The 17,621-nt window shown below is 40.3% G+C and overlaps 1 protein-coding gene across 1 annotated transcript in view; it reads right to left on the bottom strand.

Moving 5' to 3' along the window:
• Nucleotides 1-17,621, bottom strand: part of LOC311242067 (formin-2-like) — a gene marked incomplete at its 5' end in the record, with an annotated part of 151,592 nt that overhangs the window by 79,146 nt on the left and 54,825 nt on the right. Inside the window, one exon of the mRNA XM_084331018.1 lies at nucleotides 4,200-4,350. Within this exon, the coding sequence (XP_084187144.1) occupies nucleotides 4,200-4,350 (151 nt within the window). The remainder of the gene's footprint in view (nucleotides 1-4,199; nucleotides 4,351-17,621) is intronic.

Here is a 17,621-nt window from a genome sequence, read left to right as displayed (position 1 = left end):
ACAACAGGAAGAGTAATAGGAAGCATAGGAAGGGTTATAGGAGGCATGGGAAGCATAGGAAGCACAGGACGGGTGTTAAGAAGCATAGGAAAGGTGATAGGACACATTGGAAGGGTGATAGACATAGGGAGGGTGATATGAAGCAGAGGAAGGATGATAGGAAGCGTGGTAATAAGCATATGAAGGGTGATAGGAAGCGTGGTAATGAGCATATGAAGGGTGATAGGAAGCACAGAAAGGATGTTAGGAAGCATAGGAAGGATATTAGGAAGCATAGAAAGGGTGATAGGAAGCATATAAGGAAGACACACACAGACAGACACAACCAGCTTCACCTGGTGTAGATAACTTTTCTACGCAAGTGCACCCCTCATATTATTACATCAGAGGTACCTGGATGGATAGCTAGCACTCCAGGTAGGGGGGGGGGGGGGGGGGGGGGGGTGTTATTAATTTATTTTGGGTGAACTTCCCCTTTAACTGGGATACTTAAGTTCACAACATGAAGCTGGTTGGAAGACTGAACTGTGACGTCATGCAGTCAGTCCAGGGTGTTGTTTAATGAAGACTCGTTACTGATGATGATGATGATGACGGTATGTCAACAGATCAACATGTGGATGTTCATGGTTATGGTTCAGCACACAAACAGTCTCTCCCCCCTTTTCTTTCTCCATCTCTCTGTTCTCTCTCATATTTTGGGGTAAAGTGAGGACAGACTGATTGCTCTAACAGTGCTGCTCATTCACTGTTGCTAAGCAACGGTCCCCACTTTCATAATGCTATGCAGGGGCACAAACGAGACACACACACACAATATCAAATTAATCCAAATAAAGTGAAGGTGAAAAGTTCAACCATCAATGATGTAAAATGATTATAATAATAAAAGAAAGAAAGAACATCAGATCCACAAATGCTGACTCACCTTCACCATCCTCTAAACATGACAAAGCATAAAGAAGGAGAGATCGGTTTCAGACAGGAAAAAAAAGAAGAAAAGCAACAACAACAACTCCTATTCCTCGTGACTCTAGTGGTCCAACAGCTAGTGGTACAAACTGGTACAAGCCGGTTCTAACTGACACTTTCAAAATTTAAAATAAGAAAGTGTCAGTTAGAACCGGCTTGTTCTAACTCGACGTACACAATGAATCTGGGAGCTTTTCCGGGGTCCCCAGGCCAGGGACTTCGGGTTGGGTCCCCTCAAGCCAACTCCTGTTTTAACCATTTGTAACAACCAACTACAATTGATAAGCGAATTATTGCCTCCAACATCCACAACAGTACTGTAGCATCGCATTAGCTACCCTCTCTGCTTCCATTTTCCTTTCTCTGTAGGGGGAGATAAATTTGATCAAGCCTTTTCCAGATGCATTTTAAAACATGGCTCGTGTTAACAGTTGCAAAAAGGACTAGCTGATGGTTTACATACAAATGCATCTCAATACATTTTAATAGAGGAAAAGTTTATTTATTTCAGTAATAAATAAATTTAAATTAAAACAAGCAAAGATCATATGTTACTGTATATGTCAACTGCCTCCACGAAATACAAACCTGGATGTCATCTAACCTCCTCAAACTGAACAACAATAAAACTGAGCTCATGGTTGTGGCACCAAAGGCCCTGCTCCGGAAGGTTGGAGATCTCACCCTGGACATAGACGGCTGCTCCATCTGCCCTTCCCCAAAGGTCCGCAACCTGGGCGTTATCCTGGACTCTACCCCTTCCTATCAATCAAGCCCATGTCAGTTCTGTCACCAAATCCACCTTCTATCACCTCAGAAACATCTCCAGACTCCGACCATCACTTTCCGACTCCACAGCTGAGACCCTCATTCATGCCTTCGTCACCTCCCGCCTGGACTACTGCAACGGGGTCCTGTCCGGGGTTCCAAGCAAAACCCTGGACAGGCTCCAGTATGTTCAAAACTCAGCTGCCAGGGTTCTAACCCACACCAAACCGTGGCAGCACATCACCCCACCCTCATCCACCTCCACGGGCTCCCCATCAAATCCTGCATCACCTACAAAACCCTCCTGCTCACTTACAAGTCCCTCCATGCTCTGGCACCTCAGTACCTCACTGACCTCCTCCACCCCCACACTCAGCCACGGTCCCTGCGATCCACAGACACTGGTCAGCTCTCCATTCCCCGAACCAAACTGCAGACCTTCGGGGACAGAGCTTTCAGCGTGGCAGCTCCCACCCTCTGGAACTCCCTCCCCGCAGAACTCCGCAATGCCCTGAACTCCTTTAACTCCTCAAAACCCACCTCTTCAACTTGGCCTTTGACCCCTAATTTCCTACTTTGAATGTTGTGTCTGTCCACCAGTTTGTTATTTTAGTTTTTTCCCCCCCTATGTAAAGTGACCTTGGGTTTTATGAAAGGCGCTATACTATACAAAGCGAAGTTATTATTATTATATAGATTCATTACACAGAGTGAAATATTTCAAGCCTTTATTTCTTAAAATGTTTATGGCTTACAGCTAATGAAAACCCAAAATTCAGTATCTAAGAACATTAGAATATTTCATAAGAAAATATATATTACAGAAATGTCGGCCTACTGAAAAGTATATGCACTCAATACTTGGTTGGGGTTCCTTTTGCATGAATCAACGCGACGTGGCGTGGAGGCAGCCGATATACACATTTAGTCATTTAGCTGAACGCTTTTATCCAAGAGCGACTTACAAGTTCTGTACGACAAGTCAGCAGGAAGGGTACAACTCTATCAGCCGAGTAACAATGATCATCAAAGTGTTGAAACTTGAGTGTTGCAGTGTTGATTGCATAGTACTAAAGACTAGTGCTGTCAGGCGATTAAAAAACTTTATCTAATTAATTACAGGATTTGTAATTAATTAATCTAATTAATCGCATTTTAAATCGCATAACCATTTTAGGCCTGATATTTTATATTCTATAATCTTCAAATTGCATGTGTCTGGATGGCAGAATTCAGTACTGTATCTACAAAACCTTCTGTTTAATCATCTTCCCTGTATTAATTTGCTTAGATTTTTCAGGTCTGGTGAATTTTTGCATGGTGTCATTCACAGTCAAAGATAAAAAAAATTATTGAATTGATATTCTCATTTGGTTCATTACAATTTACTCAAGCCTATTAACAGACACAGTATTTCTGACACTGGGAATACATTCCCTCATTTCCCTGAGATCCATAGATGTCCCTAGAATCAGATACCAAGAACATGCAAATGGCCATTTAAAAAAAAAGTTTGTAAATTATGTTTATTCTACGTTCTTATGGAACAAATGTCAAGATAGACCGCGCTCTCAAGATTCGACACTGGGTGCTGAAATCTCATTAAGTATTATATATAAAAAAAAAAATTATAATATATATTTTTTTTTATTAATTTTGAGTAAATTTTCATAACGCGATAATTTGCTGTGTAATTAATTAATCTAATTAACGTGATAAACTGACAGCCCTACTAAAGACATATCAGTATAGTAGGAAGAGTGCATGATAGTATAAGACAGTAAGAAGGTTAGTGATGCACCTGTATTGGAAGTTAGTTAGAACACAAGTTACTTAACGTTGCACAGGTTGAGCTATGCACGCTTAGCTTGCCAACGTTAGATAGCAGTGTTTATAAGGAGTCATCTGCCAACAAATATGTTGTTTCAACAAATGTATTCACAAAATGGATTACCATCCAAATGTTATTGAAGACTCCTGTGACCAGTAAGTAGGTACTACATACGTCTTAACTTTTATTAACTATTTTTGACCGCAGAAATATGCGCAAAAGTTCTACGTTATATGCGTAAATGTCCGCTATGTGCCTAAAGTCAAGACTCGACAGTGTGTGTGTCCCGACCCCACTTCTCCATGTCCACACGGAGACGAGTTTGGGTGTATCCGCCAAAGTATTTTATCGTATGCACGTTTCGTCCACACGGAACCTCAACATTTGTATCCTAGACAAGTCAAAGGAAGACAAATATTAGCTAGCTTAACTAGCGTTAGCTCAAAGCACAGAACCGGATGACACAAGTTGTCAACAATAATACTTCCGGTCAGGGGGTTTCAAAATAAAAGAGCGAAGTCTAAACCACAAATTTACGATGGAGTTTTCTCATAGCTGTGAGTAATCGATCAATCACGCCCACCCCTAATGTGTGGTGAAGAAGAGTCACATGTGTGGTGCGTCTCACCAGCCTCAGTGTACTTCAGTGCAGTCCTGTCCTCTGCTCCAGGCCTGGTGGGGGGCCAGAGGTTCCTGATGGGGCCCGGCAGACGGCCCTCGAGGGGCTCCAGGGAATGGGGGGGCTGGCTCACCGCTGCCCAGATATACAGCTGGTCCTGCTGCAGAGAGAGAGAGAGAGGGAGGGTAGAGGAGGAGAGAGGAAGGGTAGAGGAGGAGAGAGGGAGGGTAGAGGAGGGGAGAGGGAGGGTAGAGGAGGAGAGAGGGAAGGTAGAGGAGGAGAGAGGGAGGGTAGAGGACAGGTGTTAATCAGAGTGTAATGCTCCCTCTCTGATTCCACAACAATCATAGGAGACTATTAAGAACATCAACCTTTATTTACTGTATACTCGAAAAGACAATTGAGGTCACCCTCATTTTGAATGTCGTTGAGACTTTACAGACATTTCAATGCACACATTTCTACAATATAACAATAAATATGAATAACTATCTATATTATAGTATAAAATGAACATAGGCATACAATCAGCATACAGATTGACAGAATAAAAAATAACAATGGAACCGGAACGTCAGTCCCCCCAAAACACCCCACACATCAATCCCTACCAGATCCCCATCCATGCACCACCCCTGATAAAAGCACGCCATGACCGAAGAAAAACACAAAATAGCCGTTTACAATTATGTTTAACCAGAGACTTCCCAGAGAGTTTTAAATATGTTATTATTTTTATAAAATTAATCATCTCTGCCAAAAGGCTGGGAATTGCACAGTGAGAAAGTGAGTAGTTGCCATTGTAACTAAGGACTACTGTAAGGCTGAAACCAAGGGATGGCACATGAGTAGAAGCTGGTCGAAGTGGAAAGAAATTGGCATTTTTGACTATTATTATTATTACTATTATTATTATTTTTGTTATTGTTATACAAGTTCAAACAGTTCAAGTACATATCAAATGAAAAAATAACTCAACATTTGCATGATTAGGACAAAATACAGGTGGAAAGAGAAGAAAGCAAAGATCAAATTAAATTAAAAATAAAAACAGTTACTGAGGTAGGGAGGTTAGTGATCATGTTCTTAAATTAAAAACAGTTATACATTGAGTTAGGGAGATTTGTGATAGTGGTTTTAAATTAAAAACAGTTACTGTACTGAAGTAGGGAGGTTTGTGATCATGTATTGTATCAAGTATTGATTTTTTGTGTGAGTTGAAGATCATTCCAGAAGCTGGTGGATCAAAACAAAAGGCAGACTTACCAAGATTAGACTCAACGCTGGCTGTATGTAAACTTAGTTCATGACATATACAACCAGGGGTGTAAAGTACTTGTACTTCGTTACAATACTTAAGTACTGTTTTGGGGGATTTGTACTTTATTAGAGTATTATTAGGTTTGTATACTTGTACTTTTACTCAATTACATTTCAGAGAAAAAAAACGTACTTTTTACTCCTTACATTTTAAATGTAGACCTACAAAGTACAAACCTCGCAGGTTCAACTATTTTAATTACCGGTAGTATATTTGTTTCCCTGGATGAAGTAACGTTAACGTTATTAATCCTGCGGCATCCTTGCTTGACTTGAACCCTTTTGCTCTTTGGGGAGCATAGGTCATTCATGAACTCTCTCCAGCTGGTTCGGCATGGGCGATTTTCTCTGCTTCCTTCCATGATGTTCTTTCTTCCTTGAGATCCGCCTCGACAGACCTTCTCCAGCTGTTTCTGGGTCTTCCTCGCTTTCTCTTCCCCTGTGGGTTACAGGTTAAGCCCTGTCTGACTCCTGTCTCTACTGTAAAGCTGTCTGTGAGCTGGCCGTTGTGTATTACTCTGCAGGATGATTGTAGGTACAGCTGTTGGATGATGGTTATGAACTTCGTTGGGATACCGTAATGTGCCATGAGTTTCGGCATCCTTGCAATAATAATAATCAAAACTGAAATTCTAATTATCGGCCCCAAAACAAAAAAATAAACCTTAAAGGAAAACTCCAACATTTTGGGAAATTAGCTTATTTGCCATCTACCCTGGAGTTAGACAAGAAGATGCATACCTTTTTCTTCTCTGTGCATGCAGTAGGAGTAGGAAGACGTTGGGAACTAGGCTAATGGAGGAACCTACTTCCAGTGACTGACGTTAAGCTAGGCTAACAGTGCATGTCTTCCTACTCCTACTGCATGCACAGAAAAGAAAAAAGGTATGTATCTTAACACTCCAACATTTTGGGAACCCTGGAGTTAGACAAGATGCAGCATACCTTTTTCTTCTCTGTGCATGCAGTAGGAGTAGGAATACGTTGGGAACTAGGCTAATGGAGGGACCCATTTCCAGTGACTGACGCTAAGCTAGGCTAATGTGCACGTCTTCCTACTCCATGCACAGAAGAAAAAAGGTATGTATCTTCTTGTCTAACTCCAGGGTAGATGGCAAATAAGCTAATTTCCCAAAATGTTGGAGTTGTCCTTTAATGAAGAACCTGGGAGGACTAACCCCTTGGATCAAATCTGAGGTCACAAGTCTCAGGGTTATCATAGATTCAGAACTGAACTTCAATTCTCATATTAACAAAGTGACCAAAACATTCTTTCATCTCAGAAATATAGCAAAAGTATGAATCAAAACGATGCCGAGAAGCAAATTCATGCATTTATATCTAGCCGGTTAGACTACTGTAATGCACTTTTCACAGGTCTCCCTAAGAAAACCACAGAGAGGCTTCAGCTAATCCAAAACTCTGCAGCCTGACTGCTAACTAGAACCAAAAGGAGAGAGCACATTAGTCCAGTCTTAGCTGCTTTACACTGGCTTCCTGTAACATTTAGAATTTACTTTAATGTCCTTATCCTTACATACAAAGCTCTAAATGGACAGGGACCTAGCTACATTGCCAACACTAATAAATTACAGGCCAGCAAGAATACTGCGATCATCAGCTGCTGGACTACTAGACGCTCCCAGAAACAGTCAAAAGAGGATCGGTGATGCAGCCTTTATCAACTATGCCCCAAAACTATGGAACAAACTACCCCAAAACATCAGGGAAGCCAACTCACTAGACATCTTCAAAATACAGCTTAAAACCTATCTCTTTGCTCAGGCATTTAAATGAAACATCAGGGATATACTGACTAGGGGTGTAACAATTCGACCCCACAAAGATTCGATTACGATTCTTCAGGCAACGATTCAATGAGTCATGAAATATCTTTTTTTGACCACGATTCGATTAGATACATTTTCGATCAGTTAATTCCCCCCCAAAAAATGTACACAAATGTGGATGGGGGAACTGATTCACTAACCATGAATGGACTATAGGTCAATAAAAAATCGACATAAAATATATATGTAAGGGATAATGTATGCCTACGAGGTCATTGTCGCAAAATAATTGACCGACACGGAGTTTAAAATACCGAGGCGCCGCGCCGAGGTGTTTTAAACGTAGTGAAGGTCAATTATTTTGCGACAATGACCGAGTAGGCTATACATTATCCCGCTTATTACATGGCTAACTTACTAACAATATACCTAATTAATTTGACAAATCGCAGTTGTTCTGTGGCTCTGTCAGCCCAAATAAAGTGATTATTATTATCGCGGGCAGCCTCTGTGTTCTGGCTCCGCTGTGTTCTGCTCGTCGCTCCGCCCCCGTCATCGCCGGCACGGCAGTGTCTAATTGCACTGAAACAGTGTGTCAGTGGGCTTGATTGCGAACAGCTGCGCTCTGCGGTCATTATTGAAAAATCTGCGGTCATTATTGAAAAATAATGACCGCAGTCGGGGGGCTGTTGACCAATCACAAGCAAGCATTTCGGCGAATGTGAAAACGCCATGTAATAAATATATATATATTTTTCTTTTTCTTTTAATAATCGATTCTTAAATTTTCAAATCGATGCAGTTGAATCGTCACCTTAGGATCGATGCATTGTTACACCCCTAATCCTGACACATTGTACTTTACCTGCACTATTCTTACCCTGCCTACTTTTATACACTTCCTATCAAATTCATGTGTCGGTTCTATGCACATTTTATCTCACTACCTCCTATGCACTGTAACTTTAAGAGCACTGCTCCAAAATGGTGGAGCCATATCCATTCTAAGAATCGAACTGTACATACAGTAGATTTCATTCTTCATTCTCGGTGCACTAAATCCAAATTGAACTCTGCCATTTGAAAGAGGCGATTTGGCCCGATCCATAGATGTACGAGTTGGCTATAATAAGGTAATTTATACGCCTCATATTCTATATATTCTTTTTGCATTAGACTAAGAGGTTGGCAGTCGACTACGGCTCCTTTCGATCGATTAGTCGACTATTCGACTAATAGGGGTCAGCCCTAACGTACAGTATAGTATCTTTTTATCAAGTTAACCTGAACCAAGTTAACCTGAACCAAGCTAAACTTACCTGAAATAGGCGCTGCAGCCACACAGGAGGGCCTTGTGGGCGTTAAACTCAGTGCTGTTGACTTTAACAGTTTGAGCGCCAGCCATTTAACATTGGAAACCCCGTTGAATGCCAGCACCCACTTCAATGATAGCGTTGTGAATGCATAATCTCTCTCCTAAATTATGGCTATGTGTCTAATCTAGTCGTTAATCAATGACTTGTTTGCAGTCAACATTGTCGAAACGGATTTTTTTTTTATCAGTTAATTTTCGGCATTTACTGGAATATTCTAGCATACACAAAAACGTTGTAATTTTTCGGCCTATTTATTAATCGTTTTCAAATAAACGCTAGATTATCGATAGTATATGTGTACTTATGCATGCTATAGAGGCGGGTTGAAAAATCGATTCTCTCATTTCCTCATCAGGAATCACAGCGCACACACACACACACGCATAGGGCAAAAGCTTATATCTCTGTGAAAACAGGTCTGATTATCCTAAGACTAGTAAAATTAATTCCTTACCCGAGATCAGATGTTATCCAAAAACATTATTCCAATTCCTGATCGCCATTCCAAATATCGATCACGCTTATTGATTACATCATTGGTACTGTAAATACATAATCCACGCTGTTCTGATGGCCGGCAATCACTTGGTCTCTTCAGATGCCTTGACGGAAAAGTAAAATGAGCAAACTGACCACTCCCCCTGCATCAGTCTAAAGTAATGGGGTGCAGTTACACAGGGAGAGACGATATGGGGCGGTATCTTCCCAATTGAGCTCAGAGACTCTGCAGCACTAACCCAAGGCTCAATTGATGAAATATGAATTCAAATCGGCAATAAAAAAAACGGCAAACAGACACTATATAGCGTCGGGGGCACTCAAAGGTCGGCATGAACTAATGACAAAAAGCGTCCGTGGCATCCAATGTGTTAATAACCACATCACAGAAGTCCTCCAGGCGCAGGTCATTAAGGATTGTACAGGACATGGCGCTTGTTTCCTTTTCCATGTGGTGATTTTTAAATGGTATCTACAGAATATATTCAAGCTTACAGACAAGTAGCCGGAAACAACAAGTGAGATCTGAGATCTTCTGGGAGAATTGTTGAATAGATACACAAATGTTCTAGAATGTTTGATTATGACATCATACTGACATCATACATTAGTTCAAGAAGCTTCTATCCCCAGGCCATCAGGCTGCTAAACGAACAATGAACACTACACAACAACAACCACCAAACGCACATAGCACACACATCCACACGCACACTCACTTTAAACAAACACACTGTAGCACCCACTCCACACACTTTATAGCACACACCCACTTTAAACAAACACACTGTAGCACCCACTCCCCACACTTTATATTTATTGATGAAGGATTGCACTACAACTCGTACACCTTACTGTAAATTGTACCTAAATTGTACCTCATCCCATTTCTGCTTTGCACTATATAGTACTGTACATTAGTACACTGCATAGTATTGTATATTATATGGTAACTCAGAACATTGTACATATGTCTATACCGAACACTGTGACCTCATTTTCTTCTTCTAAATTACATGCTATACTATGTTATTTGATACTATCTTGTCTAGCACAGTCTCTGGAGCGTAACAGTAAGAAGCATTTTGTATGAAAGTATTCTGTACGACAACTATTAAAGAAACTTGAAACTTGAAACTTGAACTTGACATCATACTGTGACATCATACTGTGACTAGGGCTGTCCCCGACTAAGGATTTGGATAGTCGATTTTGATTGGCTGAAATTTGCCGATAGTAGACTATAAAAAAATTCCATTTGGGTTGTGGAGGTGCTTAATGTCTGAAGGAGTCGACGGAAGGCTTCTTGTCCTCTGCAAAAGCATGCAATTGGTCCACTGGTGGATACATCTTGATATTCGTCTAGTCTAGTGTGTTCATTAGATGGGTGAAATCCTCTTTCAGTGCCTCTGTGCCTGTTTTCTTAGGCAGTTAGCCTCTGGTATGCGTGCCATTAGCGTTAGCCACGCTTCTAGGCCTCTTTTCTTTTGGAAAGAATGATAAAACAAATTTAATAAAAAAAGTATACAAAGAAATGATAATACTTTTTTTTTTTTTGCATTCGACTAAGAGGTTGGCAGTAGACTACGGCTCCTTTCGATCGATTAGTCGACTATTCGACTAATAGGGGTCAGCCCTAGTACTGTATCTACAAAACCTTCCGTTTAATCTCTTCATCTTCCCTTTATTCATTTGCTTCGATTTTTTGTACACGTGATCTCAAGAAGGTGCTGAACGAGCTTAGTGGCAGTTTTTCATGTCTGGTAATTTTTTTGCATGGTGTTATTCACTGTCAAAGAAAAATCATAATTTATATTCTCCTTTGTTTCATCACAATGTACTCAAGCCTAGTAACAGACACACCATCTCTGACACTGGGAATACATTCCCTGAGATCCATGTCCCTAGATACCAAGAACATGCAAATGGACCTTGTAGAAGTGGAGCAATCTTCCATTTACTTAGGTATGTATTTTAGGCGGATTTTCAGAGAATATGGCTCGGGCCTAAGAGGTTAACTAAAACATGCCACAAAAATTTAACAAAAATAAAATGTTATTTTGTTTACACATGCAAAAAAAATCTATAAGTAATGCCACTTATCGATTTCACACAGTTATCGATAAATCGATAAGTGGACTCAGCCTTAATGCTAATCACACGCTAAAACATGAGGTGGTGAAGAAAGTGTCTAAAAGAAAATGGTTGAGAGTACTTAACACATTCATGGCCAACCACGTATATATACGTGTTTCGGATCCAACGCTTGAGGGCCAACCACGTATATATACGTGGTAAGGTTGTTTTGGCTTTTATTCCATTGTAATATCCTACTCAATGTCACCGAGCGGCACTGCAGATTTACCCTACTCTTGGGATTCGGAAAAGTGCATTACCGGCCAGATCCTCGTAGGGGCGCTGTCTCGATAATGCAGTGTTCCCTGTTACAGACCGGTGTTTTTTTTTTTTTTTTCATCATGGGTGGACTTTTTTGTTAGCCTAAAGCTATGCCTGTAGCATGTAGCTTGGAATACTTTTTGGGACGCTGAATTCAGTATGCAGTAAAGGAATATAGCATCAGCCAATGGACATATCGATCTACCAGATGGCGATCGATAACTGGGACATCCTGTTTGGGATCCAACCGGCGCACGGTAAGAGCTTTTTCACGTAAATTACAGCCCGATCGGGCCTTGCTTTGACAAATGGGCAGCTGTGTCTGTGGATGGTGTCGGTGTGAGGCAGCATGAAAATGCTCAGTCGAATAAGATGAACTTTTAGCTAAACTTTGACATTCACTCTTTTAATTTTGATCCTGAATTAATTTGAACTTCAATAGTCTTCCTTGTTGAAGCAAAATGGTGCCTTTTCTCGCATCAGGCAGTGTTTTGACAGGGATGCGTTGGCGCGTCGGCCGTCGGTCTACACACACCGAGCACACCTGCAATCAATCGGCGTCATGACGAACCCGATGGAGGTGGCGTTGCCGGTGGAAATCAACCTGGAGACACTGTGGAGGGCTATTCAGGGATTCAGCACTAAATTGGATTCTTTTGTATTTTATTTTTTTATAATTTTTTAAACAAACATATAAACAAACATGACAACACACGATAAGATATACAAGCATTAATTGTCAGGGCACATCCAATGAGATCACCTTTTAGTTAGTTGTCTTATATAAGATATACCCATAATACCTGTTATCTAAAAAAAAAATGCTCAGCTCGAACCCCCCCCTCCCGGACCCCACCTTGAGAAGTACCTCCACTATCCCTTGCACCTAACCAGACACTACCATTATAAGCTAGCTTTTATTCTCTCCACCACTTCTAACCACATTGACATTTTGGATTCATTGAGACCCAGAATTCTTGCTGTAGATATTTCATGGTAAATTACATCGAGATATGTAAGAAACCAAACTTTACGGCACATTTTTTCCGGTTGAAACCAGCGTGATGCGATCAGCTTTTTGGCTACTGTGATACCCGATAAAACCAATCTCTTTAGCTGTGGATTCACTGCAAACTCAAAAACATCATTCAACAGCAATACCGAGGGGTGTACAGGTATATTCCAAGATACGAGTTTTGATATTTGTTGGGTCACATCTTTCCAGAATGCCTTAACTGGTGAGCAGTCCCAATACATGTGCATAAATGTCCCTTCGTCCCCATTTGTACATTGGGTGCATTTGGAATCTTGTTTGAGCCCCATTCGGCACAGTCTTATAGGAGTCAAGTATGTCCTGTGAATATAGTTAAGATTGATTTGTTGATGATCCGGGTTCCTTGATGTAAGTCGGACATTTGCCCAGGCTCCTTGCCAATCAAAGTCATTTTCCAGGTCTGGTATATCCCTCCTCCAGACAGAGTCAAGTTGGAGGGTTTCATACGAGGATGTTAGTAATTGATGATAAAATTCTGAAACAAAACCTCTCGATGTCTCTCTTGAGTAGAAGAATTTGTGGTATCTGTGGTGTTCAATTGGTCTGTCTAATGGAACACTGCGAGACTTCAAACATAGCTCCAACTGTTTGTGAAAAAGCCATGTGGACTTGGTGAGATTAAATTTTTTGCGTATTTCTTTATCACTACAAAAACCCTGTTTGTTAAAAACATCCCCTAATGAGTGTATGCCTTGCTCTTCCCATATAGGGAATCTTATAGGTCGTTTTCCAATTAAGAGAGCATTGTTATTGAATAAGGGAGTATGATTGTGCCATTCTTGTGGGTTAGGATTTTTTTTTTGTGATTCACGCCATATCCGGATCGCATGAGTAATTATGGGGCCAAATTTTCGTTCACAGTGCTTGATTGGTAGTTTAGTGTATGCTATGTCCTTCAGTCTATGTGGGGCTACTATGTTTTCTTCTATTTTTCTCCAAGATGCTAATGCTTGGGAGTCAAACCATGTTGTCAATGGACTTAATGAGTACGCCTTAAAATATAGGAAAAAATCTGGAAATGCCATGCCACCATCTGCTTTATTTCTCTGTGCGGTGGATCTTTTTATACGTGGTGGTTTGTTATTCCAAATAAATTTGTATGTGGAGGAGTGTAATCTTTTCCAGTAACCCTCTGGAGGGGGTAACGGTAGCATTGAACAGAAGAAGTTGATTTTAGGTAGTACATCCATCTTAACTATTGATATCCGTGCTTGTACTGTGTTTTTAAGTTTTGCCCATCTATCAAGGTCGTCTTTGATTTTGTTTTGGATTTTTGTGTAGTTGTGCTTCACCGTTTGTCTTATGGTAGGGAATATTTCCACTCCCAAGCATCTGAAATGTTTTACCATCGGTATCTGTCCTGGGAGGGTTGTATCTTTTTTTGCAGGGGAGTTAAGTGGAAGGAAAGCCGACTTCGGCCAATTTATCTTAAATCCCGATAAATCACCAAAGTCCTCAATCAACTTGAGCAGATGAGGCAATGTGGTGTTGGGGTTTTTCATGAACAATATTACATCGTCCGCATATAAACAAATTTTTTGTTGTGTGCCCTTGATTACGATAGGTTCTATGGATTGGGATTGTCTTATATATTGTGCTAAAGGCTCTAATGATAGATTGAACAGTCCGGGACTAAGAGGACAACCCTGTCTGGCAGAGCGTGATACCGGAAATATTTCAGAGATGATTGTGCCTGTTGTAATCATGGCCGATGGGTCTTTGTATAATACTTTAATCATATCGATGAATCCTTTTCCTAACCCCATCCTTTCTAGCACTGCCCACAGATACGACCATTCCAGCCTGTCAAAGGCCTTCATAGCATCCAGGGACAGCATCGCCTTAGGTATGGTGTCCTCCTTGTCGGCATCAAGTACGTGCAGTATACGTCTTATGTTCTCAGTGATCAGGCGGCCTCCTATGAAGCCAGTTTGGTCCGGGTGAACTAAAGACGTCATATGCTTTTGTAATCTGATGGCTAATACCTTAGAGTACAGTTTGATATCTGTTCCGAGGAGGCTTAAAGGTCTATAACTACCGCACTCGTTGGGGTCTTTGTCTTTTTTAAGGAGGACTGTTATGAGTGCAATATTGTCATTTTTATGGAAGTTCCCCTCCTTGACTGAGTATAAGATCATATTTAGTAATAAGGGGCCAATTATGTCCCAACAAGAAAGGTACATTTCTGATGGGAAACCGTCTCTTCCTGGAGCCTTACCACTTTTCATTGCGGTTATGGCCTTCTTGAGTTCCTCTAGTGTGATCGGTATTTCTAACTGTTTAGCGTCATCCTCTGAAAGTTTAGGGAGAATAATTTGATTAAGAAATGTGTCCATTTTGTTTTGATCGAAGGTCATTTCTAATTTATATAAGTCGGAGTAGAATACTTTGAATGTATCGTTTATTTTTACAGGATCTGTTACAAGTACTTGTTGTGCTCTAATGGTAGTTATATCTGCAAATGTTGCATTAATTCTTAATCGCATGGCTAATAGGTGGCTGGGTTTGGAACCATGGGAGTACTGCTGTTGTCTTGTGCTGCGTATTTGTATTTCCGATTGTTGTCTGTATATGGCATTGATCTCTATTTTTAGTACGTTAACTTGATTTTCTAGTCGAGTTGAGTTGTTGTATTTCAGAGAATTAAATAACGTTGAGTAAAGCGTTTCCAGCTCATCCAGTTTTGTGCTTTGATTCTTGCGCATTTTGGAGGAAAAGCTATCCGTGAAGTCTTTGATCATTCCCTTTACCGACATCCATATTATTCTGGGGTCTTGCACCGAGTTTGCATTCTCCCGTTGGAATACTATAAGAGCTTCTTTGAGTTGTGTAATGAATTCCTTGTTGTTAAGCAGCAACGAGTTAAATCGGCATCTTGGGGCTCGGGAGGATAGTATACCAAATGTACCTTTAAGGAGTAAATAACAGTGATCTGATAGTGCGTTGGGTATCATTTCCACTTCATAATTATCAAATAGTCTCTGTGATGCAAAGACATAATCTATTCTGGATAGTGTATTATGTCTCGCAGATCGACAAGAGTACTTTCGGGTCGTGGGATTAAGTAACCGCCATAAGTCATTTACACCTGTAATCTTTGACCAATCCTTTAATGCCTTCGATGAATTCTTTTGTTCGCTGGAAAAGGCGAGGTAAGATTTGTCCATCCTTGGGTTCCAGATGGCATTAAAATCCGCTCCTATTATAAAAAAAGGCCTATCTTTTGTGCCAACGACTGACTGTAATGAATTCAACACAATCATTGACTTTCACAAATTCTTTCGATCTATAAGACTACGAGAATTCTTTAAGAGTAATAAGGATGATGGACCAACTGCAATGGATTCAATAATTAGTGAAATTAAAACACCAGAGAACTCTAGTAAATTTCGTGGAAAATCCACTTTTATTCCACCGAAACATAGAAATGCATCCGTTGACACCTATTGCAGATTGGTAGAACAAGACGTCAGAAATACTCTTAAGAACAGAAAAGAATATAAGGTGTACAACAATCTATCAAAGGAAGAAAGGGAAGCATTAAACAAACTTTCTAAAGATACTACTTTGATTGTGAAAAATGCAGACAAAGGAGGGGCTATTGTTGTTCAAAATAGGAGTGATTATGAGAAGGAAGTGCACCGTCAGTTAGGAGATGCTAAGAATTACAGAAAACTTTCTGGAAATCCAACAGCTATTTTCAAAAATGAGATTCATCATCAATTAAAGAATTGGTTGGACAATGACCTCTTGACCAAAAAAGAATATGCCTTTCTGAAGATAGATCATCCAATGACTCCAGTGTTCTATTGCCTGCCAAAAGTGCATAAAGATCCTGTTCAACCTAAAGGTAGACCAATAGTGGCAGCAATTGGATCTCTCACTGAAAACATCTCTTCCTATGTGGACTTCTTCCTACAACCAATTGTGAAATCTCTCCCATCCTTCACACAGGATTCAACAGACCTACTGAAGACTTTGAAGTCCGTCCAGGATCCGACCACTGTGACCTACATGGCCTGTTTGGACATCGAATCCTTGTACACTTCAGTACCCCATACAGGGGCTCTAGAAGCTCTGACACTGTTCCTGAATCAACGTCCACCGGATTCAACACCAGAAACACACGTTCTTATAGAACTGACAGAGACTCTACTCACGCATAACTACTTCATGTTCCAAGATGAGAACTATCTACAAATCAAGGGCGTGAGTATGGGAAGCAAAGCCAGCCCATCCATAGCCAATATTTATATGGGTCTTTTTGAGCAGAATTATGTATTCAATTCCTCAGAAAATGTGTTTTTACCATACATTAAGATGTGGAAAAGATATATAGATGATATTTGCATACTGTGGACAGGGGATGAAATGACACTGATACAATTCTTTAATTTCCTCAATGCCAAAAATGAACATCTAAAGTTTACTATGGAGTATGACCAACACCAAGTGAATTTCTTAGATATTATAATCAAAAAAGACAATGGTACATTCCAAACGGATGTATACAGAAAACCTTGTTACAGAAATTCTCTGTTGAGAAGTGATTCATTTCATCCTACTCCGCTAAAAAACAGTTTACCTATCAGCCAGTTCTACAGGATCCGTAGAATCTGTAGTACAGATGAATGTTTTCAGGAACAGACAGATACTTTAAAAACTATGTTTAAAACCAGAGGGTACACACAAGACATTGTAGAAAAAGCAGCTTTGAAAGTGGGTCATAAAACCCAAGAAGATTGCTTACAATCTACAAGAAACAAAACTACCTCTGGACAACCTATACAGTGTATTACTACTCGCCTCTAGGCAACCTTTTTAAACATACTATTAAAAAACATTGGCATCTTCTCAGTTCTGATCCAACATTGGATAAATCTTTTCAGATCCCCCCTAGACTAGTCTACAGGAGAGCACATAACATCAGAGACATTGTGGTTAAATCAGACCTGCCTCCTAAGAAAACACACAATTTTTTAGATGACTTACCAGA

The sequence above is a fragment of the Notolepis coatsorum genome, assembly GCF_963971535.1.
Source record: "Notolepis coatsorum genome assembly, chromosome: 15".
NCBI classification, from domain to species: domain Eukaryota; kingdom Metazoa; phylum Chordata; class Actinopteri; order Aulopiformes; family Paralepididae; genus Notolepis; species Notolepis coatsorum.
Note: the sequence above shows the minus strand (reverse complement) of the source record. Positions and strands in the feature narration are given on the sequence as shown.